This window comes from Nicotiana attenuata, chromosome 11 (assembly GCF_001879085.1).
Source record: "Nicotiana attenuata strain UT chromosome 11, NIATTr2, whole genome shotgun sequence".
Classification (NCBI taxonomy): Eukaryota; Viridiplantae; Streptophyta; class Magnoliopsida; order Solanales; family Solanaceae; genus Nicotiana; species Nicotiana attenuata.
Genome location: NC_031999.1, coordinates 19,923,052 through 19,940,637, shown reverse-complemented (window position 1 = coordinate 19,940,637; position 17,586 = coordinate 19,923,052). Strand labels below are relative to the sequence as shown.

The following is a 17,586-nucleotide window of genomic DNA, read 5'->3' as shown; positions in this document are numbered from 1 at the left end:
ACCTTGTAAGTGGGTATACAAGGTAAAGCACAAATCAGATGGTTCCACTGAAAGGTTAAAGGCACGATTGGTGGTAAGGGGGGATATCCAAAGAGAAGGTATTGACTATTCTGAGACATTCTCACCTGTGGTCAAGATGACCACAATCAAATGTCTTTTGACTGTGGCAGTGAAGAAAGGTTGGAAGGTGTCGCAACTTGATGCCAATAATGCGTTTTTACATGGGGATTTACAAGAGGAAGTTTACATGAGATTTCCTCCTGGGCTATCTCCACCTACTCCTAATCACGTTTGTCTTTTGAAGAAGTCCCTATATGGCTTGAAGCAGGCCTCTAGACAGTGGTATGCTAGATTAGCAGGTGCACTTAGTTTCAAAGGATATTCAGCTTCTCTAAATGACTATTCTTTGTTCTTTAGACACAATGAAGGTCGCATCTCGATTTTAGCAGTTTACGTGGATGATATCTTACTTACAGGGAATGATTTTGCAGAAATCAGTCATATTACCCACTTTCTTGATTCAGAATTCAAAGTCAAAAACTTGGGGGATATTCACTATTTTTAGGGGATGGAAATCATTAGAGAGCCACAAGGTTTTATCATCAATCAGAGGAAGTTTACCTTAGAATTGTTGGAGGAATTTGGTTGTTCAGGAGCTGCTGTATCTTCACCCTTGGATCCTTCTTCCAAATTGCATCTTGGCTTGTCACCTCCCTTAGCTGACCCTGTTATCTATCGCCGCGTTGTTGGTAACCTTAATTACCTCACAAACACCCGCCCGGACATCTGTTTTACTGTGCTCACTCTTAGCCAATACATGCAAAAGCCCCAAATGTTGCATCTTTCTGCTGGGATGCGTGTTTTGAAGTATTTGAATACCGATCCAGCACAAGGCATCCTCCTATCTGCAAATCCTTCCCTTGATCTGCTTGCCTTTTGTGATGCTGACTGGGCTGCTTGCAAGACTTCTCGCCGCTCTGTCAGTGGTTTCTTCATCACCCTAGGGGGAGCTCCAATCTCATGGAAATCGAAAAAGCAAGTATTGATTTCACTATCCTCCGCCGAGGCAGAATATCGATCTATGAGGCGTGTCACTGCAGAGATAACTTGGCTAGTTCGTCTCCTCGTCGATCTATTTGTTCCTCCTACTTTAGCGGCCATTTACATTGCTCGAAATCTAGTTTTCCACGAAAGAACGAAGCATGTGGAGCTGGATTGCCACTTCATCCGGCAACAGTACCTCTCAGGTTTAATCACTCTCTCTTTTCTTCCCTCGAAGCTTCAGCTCGCGGATCTTTTTACCAAGCCCCTCACTGGGGTTTCTCACCATCAGATTTTGCCCAAGTTGGGGGTTTTCTCTTCACCCTCCAACTTGAGGGGGGATGTTAAGATGAAACCCCATAATAATTTGAAAGAAGAAGAAGCAGAAACGAAGAAGATGAAAAGATTTCATCTTGTACAGAAATAAAGAAAAAGACGGGGTTCCGACATAGCAAAAGGACTTCGGAGTCTTCTAGATAAATGTCTTTTTCTATCCATTTTATTTTGCTCATTTGAGTTTACACGTGTACAGATCTCAGCCCTTGAAGCTATTTAATAAGAGCCATTGATATGGCAAATCTAGTTATACAGATAAGGGTGTGAGAGCACATGTTAGGGAATAATTTAGTTTTTCTGTTATAGCATTAGACAATAGGAATTGAACAAGTGTACAGTATTAATTTCATTTTACATTTTCTTTTAGCTAGATTACTTGTATAAAGAGAAACAAGCTACTGTGAATACAAGATCAGAAAAATTTCTACAATTTTATTCTCCAATTTTACAGTCTTAAGACCATTTTTTTCTTTCTGGTTAAGACATTTGATAGACCAAATGAACAAATAAAACGAGCCAAAGACCATTGTTCAAGGACCAAAAAAAGCAACAAATAAAATGAGCCAAATCTTTGCCAAAAAATGGGGTATCAAGACCATTGTTCGCAGACATAGTAATTATGCAGTATTAAATATGGCCGTTACTTCGTATCTGAACACCATTGGTTGGTAGACTATTTCTACAACAAAATAATTAATTATTCCACTTATAGAGAACCTTATATCTTTTAATATCTGAACACCATTAGTTGGTTCTTCATAAAAGAGCACAAAATCCTACACACTGTCAGATAGAACCAGAAACTCTGGAGTTATATAAAAATCAGTCCATTAACTTCAGTGTTCATCATTATGCAGGATTCAACAAAGTGAACTGCTGAAATACAAAAAGTAAAGGATTTAGAGCACTACTATACAGACTTCTATCTTTCTGCAGCAACAATATCTACCTTAGCTTAGGGGATTACTGCTCATCTTTTCCAGAGTAGTAGTAGCGGAATACACCGGAGAAGTCCTTTGCCTCATGCCCATTATTGCAGAGCTCTGTGAAGCTGCATTCAGATATGGATTCCGATACTTAGAAAACATTTAGTCCAACAGACATGTTAATGACAAGAAGACACGTTATAATTACATGTTGTTTCGAGCATAGGCGGTGCCAGCATTTGAAGCTTATGGGTGGATTCTAGTCCTTTTAAATTACTGGTTCTAAATTAATAATTCAATAGATTTCTTAAAACAAATACAGAGTTTGAACCAAAGCTATTGGGTTCGCCGAACCCATAACTGAAGAGCTAGCTACGCCCCTGATTTCGAGAGAGCATTGCGATTTTAGTTTCTCGAGATGGCCTCTTTACAATTTTAGTCCTCCACCCATTTAAATGTTAGCAAATCTCCCCCCTGATCCTTTCTCAGCTATAACTCTATGTTATTAACCAGCTCGCTTCATTTTGTATCCTAATGAATATTTGTCATATGGCATCTACATGGCCTATGGTGGACCAAGTTGTAACGTGCCTTAAAGTTATTCAAGTCCTTGCTTCTCCATGCAAGCAAAATTCTTTTGAGACTCAAGAACAATTGAAGATAGTGGTGAAGTATTCAGAATTTCAAGGCCAAGAAACTATATACCATGTTAAAAGAGCCAAAAAAAATTGAGGCCATTATCAAGGACTAAAATTGAATAATCACATCGCTCGAGTCCACAGCCAAGATGTCTAACTGGAGAAAAGCAACACAGCGACAAGGTTTATTGACCAGATCTCATAGCAGAAAAAATTGCCAACTACAAAGAATGCAGCACATCAAAAGCAAATAATAACAGCTAAAACATAGAGCTTTTTCTAGAATTGTTTCAGCATTCAGTATTTGCTCGGATCTGCACAAGATTATGAAGTCTCTCTGACATGCAATATCATGATACACAGTATTTTAATTAAGAAAATATAAGGTCTATACTGTTAGAACTGTTAATTCGTGGGATTTCATTTAAACGGTGCATTATTTAATGAGTTCAAAACAGCAAATAGTTCAAGAAGATGTTGCCTATGTTAAGTAAACTAGCATTGAGCGCTGCTATTGTAATTGAATATTATACCTCCAGATTCATGTACATGAAAAAAGATGCCACTGAGAACGTTGACAGAAGGCTAAATGTCTAAACCCCAGATTAATGCATTGAATGAACAGATAATAAGGTATGGCTAGTAGATCTTTTTTCATTTGCATATTAGTACGGCATGTAGATCCTATAACTAAAGTGACAGCATAGCTTCTATTTTCTAACTTCAGAGGCATACAATTTGTCCAGTCTACGCCACACGAACCATCTTATGGACTCATTACCGAAGTAGGAAGGACTTACATCTTTTCTGCTTGTGATGTCAAAGGACACTTGAGTCCAATTTCTTTTGCTGATGCTGCAGCAAGGTTCAGATCTTTAGCCTGAACAGATGAGGACGTCAACATCCATAACTGATAATGTAAACCTCAATTACTATAATACAAACTACGCTAATATTGACTTCCTAGAGACTTGTGATTTCAAGTGATTATGCAGCAAAAAGAGAAGATGAAAATGAGTAGAAACAAAAAGAAAAAACAGCTCATAACAAAGTGAAACGGATCAATGTTTAACTGATATTACTCTGTACACCTAATGAACTCAGATCTCTCTCTTTAGTGAACACATAGGCGTTCAGATGCATAATACACAGACATAAAAAGAAGAGCAAAACGTTTGCACACTCATAATTATGACAGTGACTGAGCAAAAGTAATCTCCAGCAATCAGACAGAAGTAAAACCCATCAGAGAACACACTTAAAAGAAATGCATATTAATGGTGCGCTTATAAGTGAACCTCAACACTCATTTATAAACGTAGAACTGAACCTTCATGTTCTCCAAAGTCTTAGCAGGTATATAACATGGTTGTACTACATCAAGACAGGATTGAACACATACCATCAACTTAGATGCAAAACCTCCAATATAATTCCTGGAAGAGGGCACCCCATCCATCACCCCAGGCACTGGATTGTATGTGTCACTGTCATTTGGATTCATACAAGCATAAAGTTAGAAATAAGCTACACTTTGATTTTGTGTATGTTATCAGGGGACAGATTTAGATACTACGGACAAGGTTTAACTTGCATACTTTGCTTTCATGGAGTATCATTTAACTACTTGCTTTTTTTGTAAGCAAAGTTTTACTTTTTGGCATGATTAAAAATTAACTTAGTTCATTGTGAACCTTGAAATAGGATAAGGTAAAGTTCTTGAGCGTGCAAGGCAAAAACCTGAAATATAGTTTCAGAAGTGCAGGTTCTTTCACTGAAAGATAGATTCTGAGAGTGAAGAAAGAGGCTCCTAGCCTTTTTTGTTCAAAAGAAAAGCAGAGGAGAAAGGGGTGTACTTGATCATACTGGGTGAATAGGAGGAAAATACTAACCCGCACCCGGTGTTTACACCAAATAACATTAGTTAATTCGTTGTTAAATATGGTTAAGCGATAAATTGAGGTGAGAATACAAATTAATTAACCATGGTTACATGATAAGATATATGCAAAAGACATGTGTCAGTATTCGTCAGTTGGTGTGAACATCGGGTGTGAGTAAGTATTTTCCATGAATAGGATGGCCTATGAAGTCGCTTAACGTTACCTAATAGGCTGCATTAAATAAGTTAGATTTTTTGCAAGTGATAGAGTAAGATGTGAGCCTACAAATTGGATCTTTAGCCATAAGGCAGTGATTGGGAAGCAATCAATCACCTTATAGGTAAGTATAACATTAAATCCTTTTTTAACCTACAGATATGTTGTAAGGCTAAAAGTTTTAGGGCTGTCTCGCTTTCTGTTGGTAGTAGGTTTTTAAGACTAACCGTTGTTTTCTTTCATTGTTGATCACCTTACTGTCTTGTTGTTTCTATTCTGCTTTTATATGGCTTTCTGGTACTATCCCTTCTTTTCTATATTTTCATTAATGCGGTGCTTATGCTTTCCTGAGCCGAGGGTCTATTGGAAACAGCCTCTCTATCCTCACAAGGTAGGGGTAAGGTCTGCGTACACACTACTCTCCCCAGACCCCACGGTGTGGGATAATACTGGGTATGTTGTTGTTGTTGCTAAAGTTTTAGGGCTCATGACCATCATCTCAATGATAAAAGGCCAAGATCTCATCGGTAATGAGCTGAGGTATATTTCACGGATGCTGTTCAACTTCAATTATCTAATCTCAGTGATAAAAGGCAAAAGTCTAATTCTAATCCCTTAAAATACATTCCTCGTGCCCAATTTCCCTTAAGCTTTATACATGGAGATATTTACAGATTGGCTATCTATAGTCTGTTCATCTAAACATAAGCAATCTATCTGCTAGCTTATTATATTTTGGATAGAAGTAAAGTCAAAAATTGCGATCAACATTGGAAGTAGAAAAGGCTCTTGTTAAATTTGTTCTCTTGGGATTGGTGGGTAGGAAGTATGCTAAAGGTTTTTGCATTTGAAGCATGTCACTTTGTCATTGGACAGATATCTTTTACTGCTCAAGTGCTGAAATAATTTGAGAAACTTTCTTATTCTTCAGCATTTAGTTTGACAAATTTTCAAACTAAAATGAGCATAGGCACAAGTCACTTTTTGCAGATGCATAGTATTATGTTACTGCAGCAAAATGCACATTCACTTAGTAAACATAAAGGATAAATATTTACTAAAGCAGATTTTATTTACCAAGTGAATGTGCATTTTGCCGCAGATAATATAATGAATGTCCTAATAAACATTATTGGAACATTGTGCGGAGGACAAATATTTACGAAAGCAGATTATTTTTCATGCAAATAGGCTTTTTCAGTAGGACGTTGTCTTATTATGGATTATAATAGTTAGGTTGCAGTGAGTACCTACTCCAACAGCGAGCACTTGAAGAATTGAATATTTTTGTTAGAGTGCTAGCTGCAATTCCCAAAGACTGACCAAGAGCAAAGGCTTCTGACACCCCAAGCATACTAATAGCCATCGCCAAATTGTTGCAGATCTTTGCAGTCTGAGAAAGAAAAAGAGTTGATGCAGCGGTAACTTTTTTTACATGGTTTTTCTATGCAGAAATGGATTCGAGAAATATTATCTTGTTGCTTTAAATAGATATACACCCACAAGAACAAAGACACTGCTTGAAAATAATACAAAGTTAATGTTAATGTGGGACAGGAAGCAAAGTCTTAAAACCACCAGAGTCCCAAGCCCAAACCACTTAGAAGCTTAATTGTGACAATATGCTGACATTGGTTGTGCAAATTCTTCCATAAGCTACTGAATGTAAGTCATAGAAAGTAATTGCTACCTAATCTGATGCAGAAAAGCTGGACATATTAATCGGTTTAACGATTCACATCGTATTGTTTTATCAGTTCCAGTTACCTCAGTGTTTAATCAAGTCAAAGCTGGGAAACAAAATATATCATAAGGACCAAAAAAAGGAATTGTCTTTCGAAGTATTTATCAGCACTCAGCGGATATGTAAAATTCAAAGTGCAAAAGTTTGTAAAGATTCAGGACATACTGCACCATTCCCCGATCCACCACAGTAAATAGAGTTCTTGCCCATTGAGAGAAACAAGGGTTTGGCAGCCGTGTAAGCCTCCTCTGTACCACCAACCTACATGCATATGTAGCTTATTAGCTCATAGAGAAAATTTTCTGTCTGGAATAGCATTATAATCTCCTCGTAATTGATATCCATAAACATGTGCATCATCCAGTCAGGTAATTCTGATAAGACAAAAAGAGCCCCCCTTCCCCAGTCCCACCAACCAAAACAAAAAGAAATCATGTATTTCATAATCCAGCTTTTCATTGGAATGCCATATGTAACCACAGACAATGTGTACTATAATTAGGACTTTCCACATCAAACATCTCTGAATAGTTCAATGCCCAAACTACATATAACTGGGTCAACAGAAAGGCAAAAAGCTCATATACTCTCAATTATATGTCATGAAATGTAAAATCAGTTAATTCTTCTTGCAGTAATGTATTGGAGGTGGGATAAATATTTGAGAAATTGATAGTTTAGAAAAGAACTAAGGTACATTAAGTGTTTACTCCTCTCCACAAGGGCAGAGGCGAATGTAATGTGCAAGTGACGGGTTCAATTGAACCAATAACATTTGACGCGGAGTAAAAATTTACAAGTAAAAATTCGTTAAACTTGCAAAAATAGTAGATATGAACTCATAACTTCAAAAATATAATAGGTTCAATGCTAAAAACATTAAAAGTTGAACCCATAGAATTTAAATTCTGGATCCGCCTCCGCACAAAGGCATAACTAACAGCAACAACTACTACTACTACACGAATCTTAAGGGACCATGGCTTATGAGCTTTTAAATCTGTTGAAGGCATTGAGACGTAACAGAGAAACAGCAAAACTTTTTCAATTATAGAATGAATGTCTTACAGTCAGTCACCTAAGACGCACGTGGGTGTGAAATTACCACGAAACCAGTCACTTAAGAACCGCTTAGATTGTATAAATACCATGAAAGTAAGAGTCCCATTCTCTGCAGCAAGAACACCGCCAGATACAGGAGCATCCAACATAGCAGGAGTCTTCCAGCCATCTGCAAAGACAACAGTGAATTTGCTAATAGACTGAAAACGTCATTTGGCTATAATCTTTACCCAAGATAGGAAAAAGAATTGTCATTTCACATGACGCAAGAAAGCTTTGTTTTTGATAAATGGACCTTGGGCCTAACTCAACCCCAAAAGCTAGCTTATGAGGTAAGGATTGCTCAAGACCATATAAAGAGACCAAGGACCTCAAATCCCACAGATGTTGCACAACTCAACACCCCCCCCCCCACACACCACGCCCGGGCCTGCAAACTGGAGCATGGATAACATAATGGAGACCCAACATCGGTAACAATATTGGGATGGGCCTGGCTCTGATACCATGATAAATGGACCATGGGCCTAACTCAACCCCAAAAGCTAGCTTATGAGGTGAGGATTGCCCAAGACCATATAAAAAGACCAAGGACCTCAAATCCCACCGATGTGGACAACTCAACAGTTTTTATGCCAAAATGGTAACAGGTGAACATAGGCTGCATTCCTCCGAAAATCTTCCTCAAGTTAGATCGTATAGATCTTATGTTGCAAGCAAGCTGAAAATGCATGTCACTGTGAGAATTCCAATCCTTTGGTGGACAAGTCAACAACTTGATCAACAGACTTTATATTCATAAGATTAAGTGAATTCTCGTCATAGAAGAAACTGCTCACGCTGAAGAAACGTTATCCACAAATAAGATAAACCAGACTCAAATGTCTTGGCATTTAAAATCAGCACTTACTATGCATTAAGTTTCACACAATATAATGCATGTGTTTGACTTTGTATTTCATCAAATAGAAACAAGTTACTGGAATATTATTGCAAACAATGCGGACAGGCAACCAAGATGATGTGAAGAAGAGGGAGAAGCTACAATGATGAACATTACCAGACATACCATCCAAATGAACCATAGGGTCACATGCACATATGCTGCCCCATTTTTGGATGTAACTCATCTTGAACACCACACTTTTGGGCCGTTTGGTTGAATAAGTTAGTAAGAGAAGACAGGCTCATAAAAGAAGATAATAAGGTACAAACAGTGACATTGTCACAGATATTGCGTGATAAAGGGATGTTTGTCCAGTTCAAAAAATGAGAAAGGGGTATGTTTGCTTTGTTTTATTTGTCTCCCTGGATGTGTTGTGCGTGACAGAGGCAAGCAGTTACTGATATGTCTATAACATAATAAACGTTATGACCAAACAGTTGGTAGTTAAAACATATCAAAAGCTCTATCAACACTGGGCATAAATCGTGAAGTTAATTTGATGTCACTTAATGTACCTCTCTTGTGCATCAAAGAACAATTACACACATCTGCAGAGGCCTTTCTTGATGTTTGAGGATCAATCGTAGAAGAATCAATAAATAGCCATGGTCTGAGTGGATTACCGCCACTAAGCAAACCATTTTGTCCAGTATAAACATCCAGAACCTGTATGAATAATGAAATATTGATTCTTGTGACAAATACTCTAACACGCCCAACTCATCATCAACAACAATGATGAGGCATTCAGGATGATCAATCAGCCTTAGAAATATAAGTGCTTGAAATAATAAGAGCTATATAAAATGGTATCCAAATCTCACATGGTTTGATGATGGTAACATTGTAATAACAACATCACTTGTCTCTGCAACTTTCAAAGGCGAGTCTTCCGTGAGAGCGCCTTTGTCCGAAAACATCTTCATAACATTATGATTGCTGACAAACACCAATTGAGGAACTCAAGCTCAAAGCAAACTTCATACAGATTGATTTGGATCTAACCAATCATTTTGAATCAAAGAAAGCATCAACATATAGAGGTATTCCTATTTTCAACCACCCTTTTCTATATTGTGCTTCACCAAAATCCGACATATAAGAGTGTCTTACTGTGTAGAGATTTCTTACTCTGAACGATATTACTTTAGATCCAATTAAGTATAGAACTACGTTGAATTGTGATATTACCAAGGCTTATAATCTAGTGGTACTTATTAGAATTCTTCTCAAATTAAAAGTGGGTTCAATTCTCACTGTTCCCCTTCCCCTTTCCCTTTCCCTTTCACAACCCTCGTTATGTAATGGAAAAAAAAAAACTCAACTAGACTGATCATTAAGCAGCCATTGAAGAAAAAGGGTGATTGAAAGTTGAAAGAATTACATGTCATGAACAGCAAGATTGTATCCAGCCTTAATCAAGTTATCGGCCATTCTTGATCCCATGTTTCCAAGTCCTATGAATCCAATTCTCTGTAGAAGATCCAGATAATAATAACATTACTAGCAAACCTGAAACAGAGCTGCATAGGAAAATATTGCAAGTAAAAGCCATAACACCATAAAATACATGAAATTTACAGTATATATTTGGGACAAAGATAACACTAGGAACATATTCAAAAAACACAGTGATCACTTTCAGTTATAGTTAGGAGAATAAAACAGTAGGAAAAAGGAAAATCAATAACCAATTTTACTGGAAAAAACCTAGTCCAAAATCTTCAAATAATCATATTAAACTAACATAGTTCAAAAAGCCATTTCTAGTTCCACAGCAACTAATTTAAGTAAAACAGAAAACTACCCAGTTCAACTATTGTCAAAGGGAGGTCAAGTGTAATTGCTTGGAGCTCAAAAGTGGAAAATATAGCAAAATAGTAACTCAGCCAAAAAAAAAAAAAAAAAAAAAAAAAAACAAGAAGAAGCTTACTCCAAAAAGAGATGTGTCATTCAGTGAAGAGTAGCTGCGAAATGGAGAAAAGTGTGAAGCTGAACAAACCAATAACTTGGGCCTCCATTTGTGGAGACCCAAAAGTGATCTTAGCTTGAAAGTTGCCATAGCTGCAAAATCTTGAAGAAAAGAGATGAGAAATAAGGTGGCCCCATTGGTTAAATATTTCTACTTCTTGAAATGACATTCTGTAGTACTTCGCTGATTTTGTCCGACCTGGAATCCCAATCCAATGTTGTATTTATACATCTATAAAAAAGGGCCAAATACATGGGGTTTTGACACAGTTATCCACAAAAATAAAACTATTTACTCTTGTCTATCTATTTGTTTTTCTACCCATAAACTAATTACATTTCCTATCCATAGTAATTTTTGTGGGGAATTTTTTCTTTATTCTCAAATTCTTTTTTATTTCTATGCTTCTTTTCTTTTTTCCTTTTTTTCTTTCTTTTCTCCTTTCTTTTTTTCTCATTTTCTTACTATTTTTTTTTATTTTTTCTCTTTTATTCATTTATTTTTGTCCAAATCATATTATTGATATTTTTACCATAACTTATTTCACACTCAAATTTGACTCCTTCTTTATTTTTTTTATTTTTATTTTTTTCTTTATTTCTTGTTCCTTTTCTAATTCCACGTGATTGCTATACAAATCTTAATCTCCTTCCCTACAAATATCAGTACATACTCTACCATTAGCAGTAACACCAACCAGTGATGGAGCGAGAAAGCATAATCTAAGGCCACTAAATCTCCATATATACTAATTAGAATAGAAATAATAATAAAATATTGGAAAATGCAATAAAAATATAAGTAGCAAAAAAGACTTCTAGTACCATATGATACCAATATGGTATACATTTATACCAACAGAGTATATGATTGCTCTAGAATATTGCTACAACTATCTGTGACTATACTATTGTACCAAAACATTAAAGGATACAATAACAGTATGAGAAAATTACATGCTCGCGTTGCAAGCTAAATATTCGCTAAGCAACTTGCTCATTCCATATGCTAACATGGTATATAGGTGTATGGGTCGTTCCAACAATTGCCTATAATTATAAAAACTATTACATAAGACACATAATCTATATCTATAGCACAAAAAAATTTCAGCACTGCAAATCACGTTCATATAAATAATTTCAGAATAGAATTTACTTAAAATGCAGCCAAAACAACCAAAAAATGTTCAAACTACCATATGATATCAATATGGCATATAACTATACCAACATGGTATACAGTTTTACTGGTTAATTACCGACAACTATATGACTATACTACTATTACATAACACACATGCATAAAGAGAAAAATAAAAAAAATAGTGTACCACAAATTAATATAATAAAGTATTTCAAGATATTGTACTATATTACTATTATTAAAATAAAATCAAATATTGTACTAATAAATGCAGCTAACAACCAAAAAATGAATCAACTAGCATATGATACCAATATAGTATATAGCTATACTAATAGGGTATATAGTTGCAATGAATTGTATACCAAAATGGTATATTTGTATACTATTTGAGTATAGAATACAAATTCGTCTTCTTCTCTTGTTCAACTATATTTCAACCCAAACTTCTAAAATCTACTACAAAATCTCCACCAAATTGACTAAAACTTTAGATACAACCTCCAATCAACTTTCCAAACAAACCCATATAGGATCAGATCAAAATAATTAAAAACTCAAACAAACCAAGTTATGAGTTTCAAGCTTCAAGGTCCTTCAATGGTGTATTTGAATTTTTGTACAATAAATGTCCAAAAACCAGTTTGGGCAAAGAGAAAGAATTGTTTTTGTAAGCATTATCTACTTTTCTTTGTTTGAATCAATGAATTGTTTTTATCGAATACACAAAGAGAGCCCTCTGAGTGTTGTGGTTCGATTTTTTTTTATATAACAGGGAGTGCTCAAGACTGATGATTTCTTTCCATCAGAAGGCTGCAACTGGGAAGCTTACTGGTGTATACAGAAAGTATAGCATCTCTAAATACAAGATTTGGATTTTTGATTGCTGAAATTGGATTGTCGTTTTTGCTTCAAATGAAAAAGAGCAGAGTGGGGTAAGAGTTGGAGAAACAGTTGAGATGAGGGACAAGCTGCACGTGATTCCAATTATTACTTCCTCATATTATTGGGAAATAACCGGGTAAATAGTTTGGGCAGCATGGGTAGGAGTAGTAAATAGTTTGGGCCTGGGCATTAAAGGGTAAATAGTTTGGAATTAATAGGTATAAAGTGAGATTTCTCCAAATACATAAGTGGACCCTTAAACTTGGCCTTTTTTTTTTCACTTAGACGCTTAAACTAAACTTTGTTCCTATGGAACACTTGTATTATCTAAAATATGTGTCAATTGTTCCTATGGAACACTTGTACTATCTAAAATATGTGTCAATTAGACACACCTTTTTCAATCTTCTGTAAAGAGCCTGCGCGTGTTATCCGACGCCTTTACATGGAAAACTAGACGAATTATTTTGTGACATGTGGAATTTAAAGAAAAACCTTTTCTTTTACAATTTGTTTTTAATTCTCACCCCAGCCCCACCGTTCTTCTTGCCACCACCCACGTCCCCCACTTTTCCACCTCCCGTTCTTCTTATTTTCTCCCCATTCCCTATTCTTCTACTTTTTCAGTTCGATCCCATGAAATGGATTATATGTTCCACCGTATTCATGTTGCCTGCAAATTTCGCTACTTCTGCAACAATTTCGAATCCATGACAGAACTAAAGTTTGGATTTACCATTTGAAGGGCATTTAACACATGGGTGTTATACATATATGGGAATTAAAGAGATATTTCTTACACAATTTATTTTAAATGTTTGCTTACACATGGATTTACCATCTTTGCCTTAATTGACTATTTGTGGTGGCAAATTGGCAATACTTACCCAAGAGATTGGGATTAGAGGAAGGTTTAGAGAAGTTATTAATGAGTGTTGTACTCTTATGTTTGTGATATATGGCTCATTACTAGTGGCCTTTGTTGAGAAATAAAACTGTTAGAATGCAGGGACAGTTTAGTCATTACATACTGAGTTAGTTAAAGTTAGTTAAGGGGGTTAAATAGTTTGTTAAGATCATTTTAGTTAGTTAAGCTCACTTAGTTAGATTATATAAATGATTCATTGTAACATTTTTGTAATCATATTATTGAGATGGATAATACCCAATTCACTCTATTTGCTCTCTCTCTTTCTCTCTCTCTCTCTCTCTCTCTCTCTCTCTCTCTCTCTTTCGTCTCTTGCAGTCATCTTCTTCCTCACCTCTGCTTATTCTCTTCTCTTCATCTTCCTCTTGTTCTATACAAATTGTCACTTAGTTAATAAAGATTTCATGGTATCAGAGCATATGCTCGAAGAATTTCGAAGCTAAACTTCAATCTCTGAAAATTGAGAAAAGTTCTTGAGCTAAAGATTCAATTCAAGGAGCAGTCAAGAATCAGAAGAAAAAAATCAAAGAAATGAGTACTAGTGGAGATCCTGTGGATGCTGGAGTTGTCAATGGGGTACATGCAAACAATCCAATGAATGGAGGAACTACAGTTGCCGGAGTCGACTATAACCATCCTTTGTTCTTGTCACCGGCAGATGTAAGTGGTATTCAAATTATATCATTTTAGTTGACTGGGATTGAAAATTATTCAATTTGGCAAAGATCTATGCGTGTTGCTCTGTTGGGTAGAAATAAATTAGGCCTTGTAGATGGAACATGCAAGAAAGAGGCATTTTCAATAACAATGTGGAATCATTAGGAACGTGTTAATGCAATAGTCTTGTCTTGGATTATGAATTCTGTATCTAAAGGTCTGTTAGGATGAATCATGTATGCATCTAGTGCTCAAGTAGTGTGGGATGATCTTTCTGAGAGGTTTAACATAATTAATGGCACACGATCTTTTAATCTTCATAGAGAAATTGCAAATCTGAGTCAGGGAACATCATCTGTTTCTGTGTATTTCTCCAAACTCAAGGATATGTGGGAAGAGTTTGAAGCATTAGTGCCTTCACCAGGGTGTGATTGTCCTAAGTCTAGAGATTTTGTTGTGTATCTGCAGAAACTGAAACTATATCAATTTTTGATGGGGTTAAATGAGTCATATTCTCAGGCTAGGGGCCAGATTCTTATGAGAAGTCCACTCCCAACAGTCAATCAAGCTTATGCTATAATTGTTAGTGATGAAAGCCAAAAATCAATGGCTGCAAATGCTGGGATTCTGGGTTCAAATCCAAGTACAAATATAGGAATGTATAATACTGCACTATACACAAGAACTACTGGAAAATTCAAGAAAAACTATAATTTGTTCTGGGATTACTGCAAGTTTAAAGGTCATAGTAAGGAGAACTGCTACAAACTGGTGGGATATCCTCCTGATTTTAAGACAAAAGGGAAAAAAGGAGCTGGAAATAATGTTGCTTATAATGTGATTTCTGATCAATTGGGATACAATGAATCAAATGAGAACAATTTTCTGATGGAAAATGAAAAAGGAAAACTGTAGATCAAATGGGTGCTAACAGTACTGGTTTGAATCAGTTAGGGAATCTTGGTACATGTACTCTTAGTAAAGAACAATATGATCAAATCCTACAGCTACTCAATAAAATGCCTGCTGTCAGTTCAGAAGAAAATTCTTCAGCAAATGTAGCAGGTATATGTAATGCCTTAATAGCTACTACTTCTGCAAAATGGATAATCGACACAGGTGCTACTAATCACATGGTAGCGGATATAAATCTGATAGACAATTCTACTGTCAAGCAAACTCAATATCCTAAGAAAGTGTATATGCCAAATGGTGATCTAGCTTATGCTACACACACTGGTACTAGCAGGTTATCAAATAGTATATCAGTGTCCAATGTGTTTCATATTCCTCAGTTTAAATACAACTTGCTTTTTGTTGCTAAACTAACAAAGGAACTACAGTGCTCAGCCACTTTCTTTCCTGATTTCTGTATTTTTCAGGAACTCTTCACTGGAAAAATGAAGGGGATTGGTAGAGAAGATTGTGGATTGTACATTTTTGAATGCTCAGACAGCATAAGGAAAGAAGATGTTACGTTAGCTGCCAGAAGTGAAGATACTCAATCAAGTTCAAATATAGTAGATGTAGATCATGGCACAAGAGATTTGGCCATATCTCTACTAAAGTTCTGAATAAAATCATTCATGTAAAGACAGATATTATAGCTAGCAAGTTAAATAAGTGCACAGTCTGTCCATGTGCAAAACAGACAAGAATTCCATTTCCTACAAGTAGTATAAAAACAACTGAGTGCTTTGCTTTAGTTCATATGAATTTATGGGGTCCTTATAGTATTGCCACTCATGATGGAAATAAGTACTTCTTAACAATAGTGGATGAGTTATCCAGAATGACTTGGGTGTTTCTGCTTAAGTTGAAATCAGATGTGTGTACTGTTCTACAATATTTCTTTACCTATATAAAAACTCAGTATGATAAGAATGTAAGAGTTATAAGAACTGACAATGGAACTGAGTTCCTGCCTGCAGTAGTCTATTTCAAACTCTAGGGATTGTTCATCAAAGAACTTGTGCTTATACTCCCCAACAGAATGGGGTAGCAGAAAGAAAGCACAGGCATATCCTAGAGCTCACATGATCCATAAGGTTTCAAGCTGGCATACCAATTAAATTTTGGGGAAAATGTGTTCTAGCAGTTGTATATCTGATAAATAGAGTGCCAAGTTATGTGATTAACAATCAAACTCCTTATGAAAGGATACATCATAGGCAACCTACATATCAACATTTAAAGGTCCTTGGTTGTATGTGCTATGCTAAGGTTATATTTCAAGATGATAAACTGATGACGAGAACAAAACTAGCAGTTCACATGGGCTATTCAGAAGTCCAAAAAGGGTGTGTGTTATATGATCTAACAGAGAAAGTATTTTTTGTTAACAGGGATGTGATCTTTAAAGAAGATGTATTCCCATTCAAATATCAAAAGACAAGCAGCCAACCTATATTTGTAAATCAAGTGCCAGTTGAACAACAACATAGCTGGTATTTAGAAGCTCAACAAAGGCAAACTCCAAATGAAAGCTCATATTCTCCTACTAATACAAATATGAAAATACCATTTGATTCAATGGATTATATACATCAGGCAGATGATGATGCTTCACTAGAACTACAACAACAAAGGGCTGATAGTTTACTACCAAATGCAGTGCAGCAGATAAATGATCAGACACAAAGTCTTCCCATTATGAATGCAGAACAACCAGAATACAGAAGATCTAGTAGAGATAAACATCCTCCAATTTGGATGAAAGACTTTGTATCTCTAAATGTTCATCGAGATATTCCATATGCTATTTCAAGGTACATTTCCTATGATCAACTTTCCTCTACATATCAAGCATATATAGCAGCAACTTCTGTAGAGACAGAACCCTCATCTTATGCAGAAGCTACCAGAGATCCTAGATGGATAGAGGCTATGAAGACTGAAATTGATGCTTTGCAAACAAACCATACTTGGGATATTGTATCATTACCTGAAGGAAAAGTACCTATTGGATGTAAATGGATATACAAAATCAAATACAAATCAACAGGAGAAATTTAGAGATTTAAGGCAAGGCTAGTTGCAAAGGGATATAGCCAAAAGGAAGGTATCGACTATCAAGAAACCTTCTCTCCTGTAGTTAAGATGAAAACAGTTAGAACAGTCCTAGCTATTGCTGCTGCACAAAACTGGAACATACACCAAATGGATGTCTACAATGTTTTTCTTCAAGGTGACTTATATGATGAAAT

The 17,586-nt window shown here is 36.0% G+C and overlaps 2 protein-coding genes across 5 annotated transcripts; one reads left to right on the top strand and one right to left on the bottom strand.

Moving 5' to 3' along the window:
• On the top strand, positions 569-1,468 carry LOC109234752 (uncharacterized mitochondrial protein AtMg00810-like). Its single transcript, XM_019400814.1, has one exon. It carries the CDS (start codon positions 569-571, stop codon positions 1,466-1,468), a length of 900 nt encoding a protein of 299 aa, XP_019256359.1.
• LOC109234219 (probable 3-hydroxyisobutyrate dehydrogenase, mitochondrial) lies at positions 2,084-10,921 on the bottom strand. Of its 4 annotated transcripts, none has more exons than XM_019400105.1 (11): positions 10,726-10,921; positions 10,177-10,265; positions 9,617-9,731; positions 9,308-9,458; positions 7,933-8,015; positions 6,950-7,045; positions 6,291-6,433; positions 4,344-4,428; positions 3,742-3,821; positions 2,327-2,428; positions 2,084-2,253 (listed from the first exon to the last, which is right to left on the bottom strand). In XM_019400105.1, exons 1-10 carry the CDS (start codon positions 10,852-10,854, stop codon positions 2,341-2,343), a joined length of 1,059 nt encoding a protein of 352 aa, XP_019255650.1. In that variant the 5' UTR covers positions 10,855-10,921; the 3' UTR covers positions 2,084-2,253; positions 2,327-2,340. The 4 variants fall into 4 exon arrangements, with proteins under 4 accessions (XP_019255650.1, XP_019255651.1, XP_019255649.1 ...); XM_019400106.1 differs by having other exon boundaries at positions 2,084-2,250; XM_019400104.1 differs by having other exon boundaries at positions 2,109-2,428.

What these genes read in the sequence shown, in the direction of transcription:
- LOC109234752 (XM_019400814.1), top strand. Translation starts at nt 569, where the DNA reads ATGGAAATCATTAGAGAGCCACAAGGTTTTATCATCAATCAGAGGAAG.
- LOC109234219 (XM_019400105.1), bottom strand. Translation starts at nt 10,854, where the DNA reads ATGGCAACTTTCAAGCTAAGATCACTTTTGGGTCTCCACAAATGGAGG. An exon ending in GTGGATCGGGGAATGGTGCA is followed by an intron (nt 6,434 to 6,949) that starts GTATGTCCTGAA and finishes TTTCTTTCTCAG; the next exon opens with ACTGCAAAGATCTGCAACAA. An exon ending in AGTGCTCGCTGTTGGAGTAG is followed by an intron (nt 4,429 to 6,290) that starts GTACTCACTGCA and finishes TCCAAATGACAG; the next exon opens with TGACACATACAATCCAGTGC.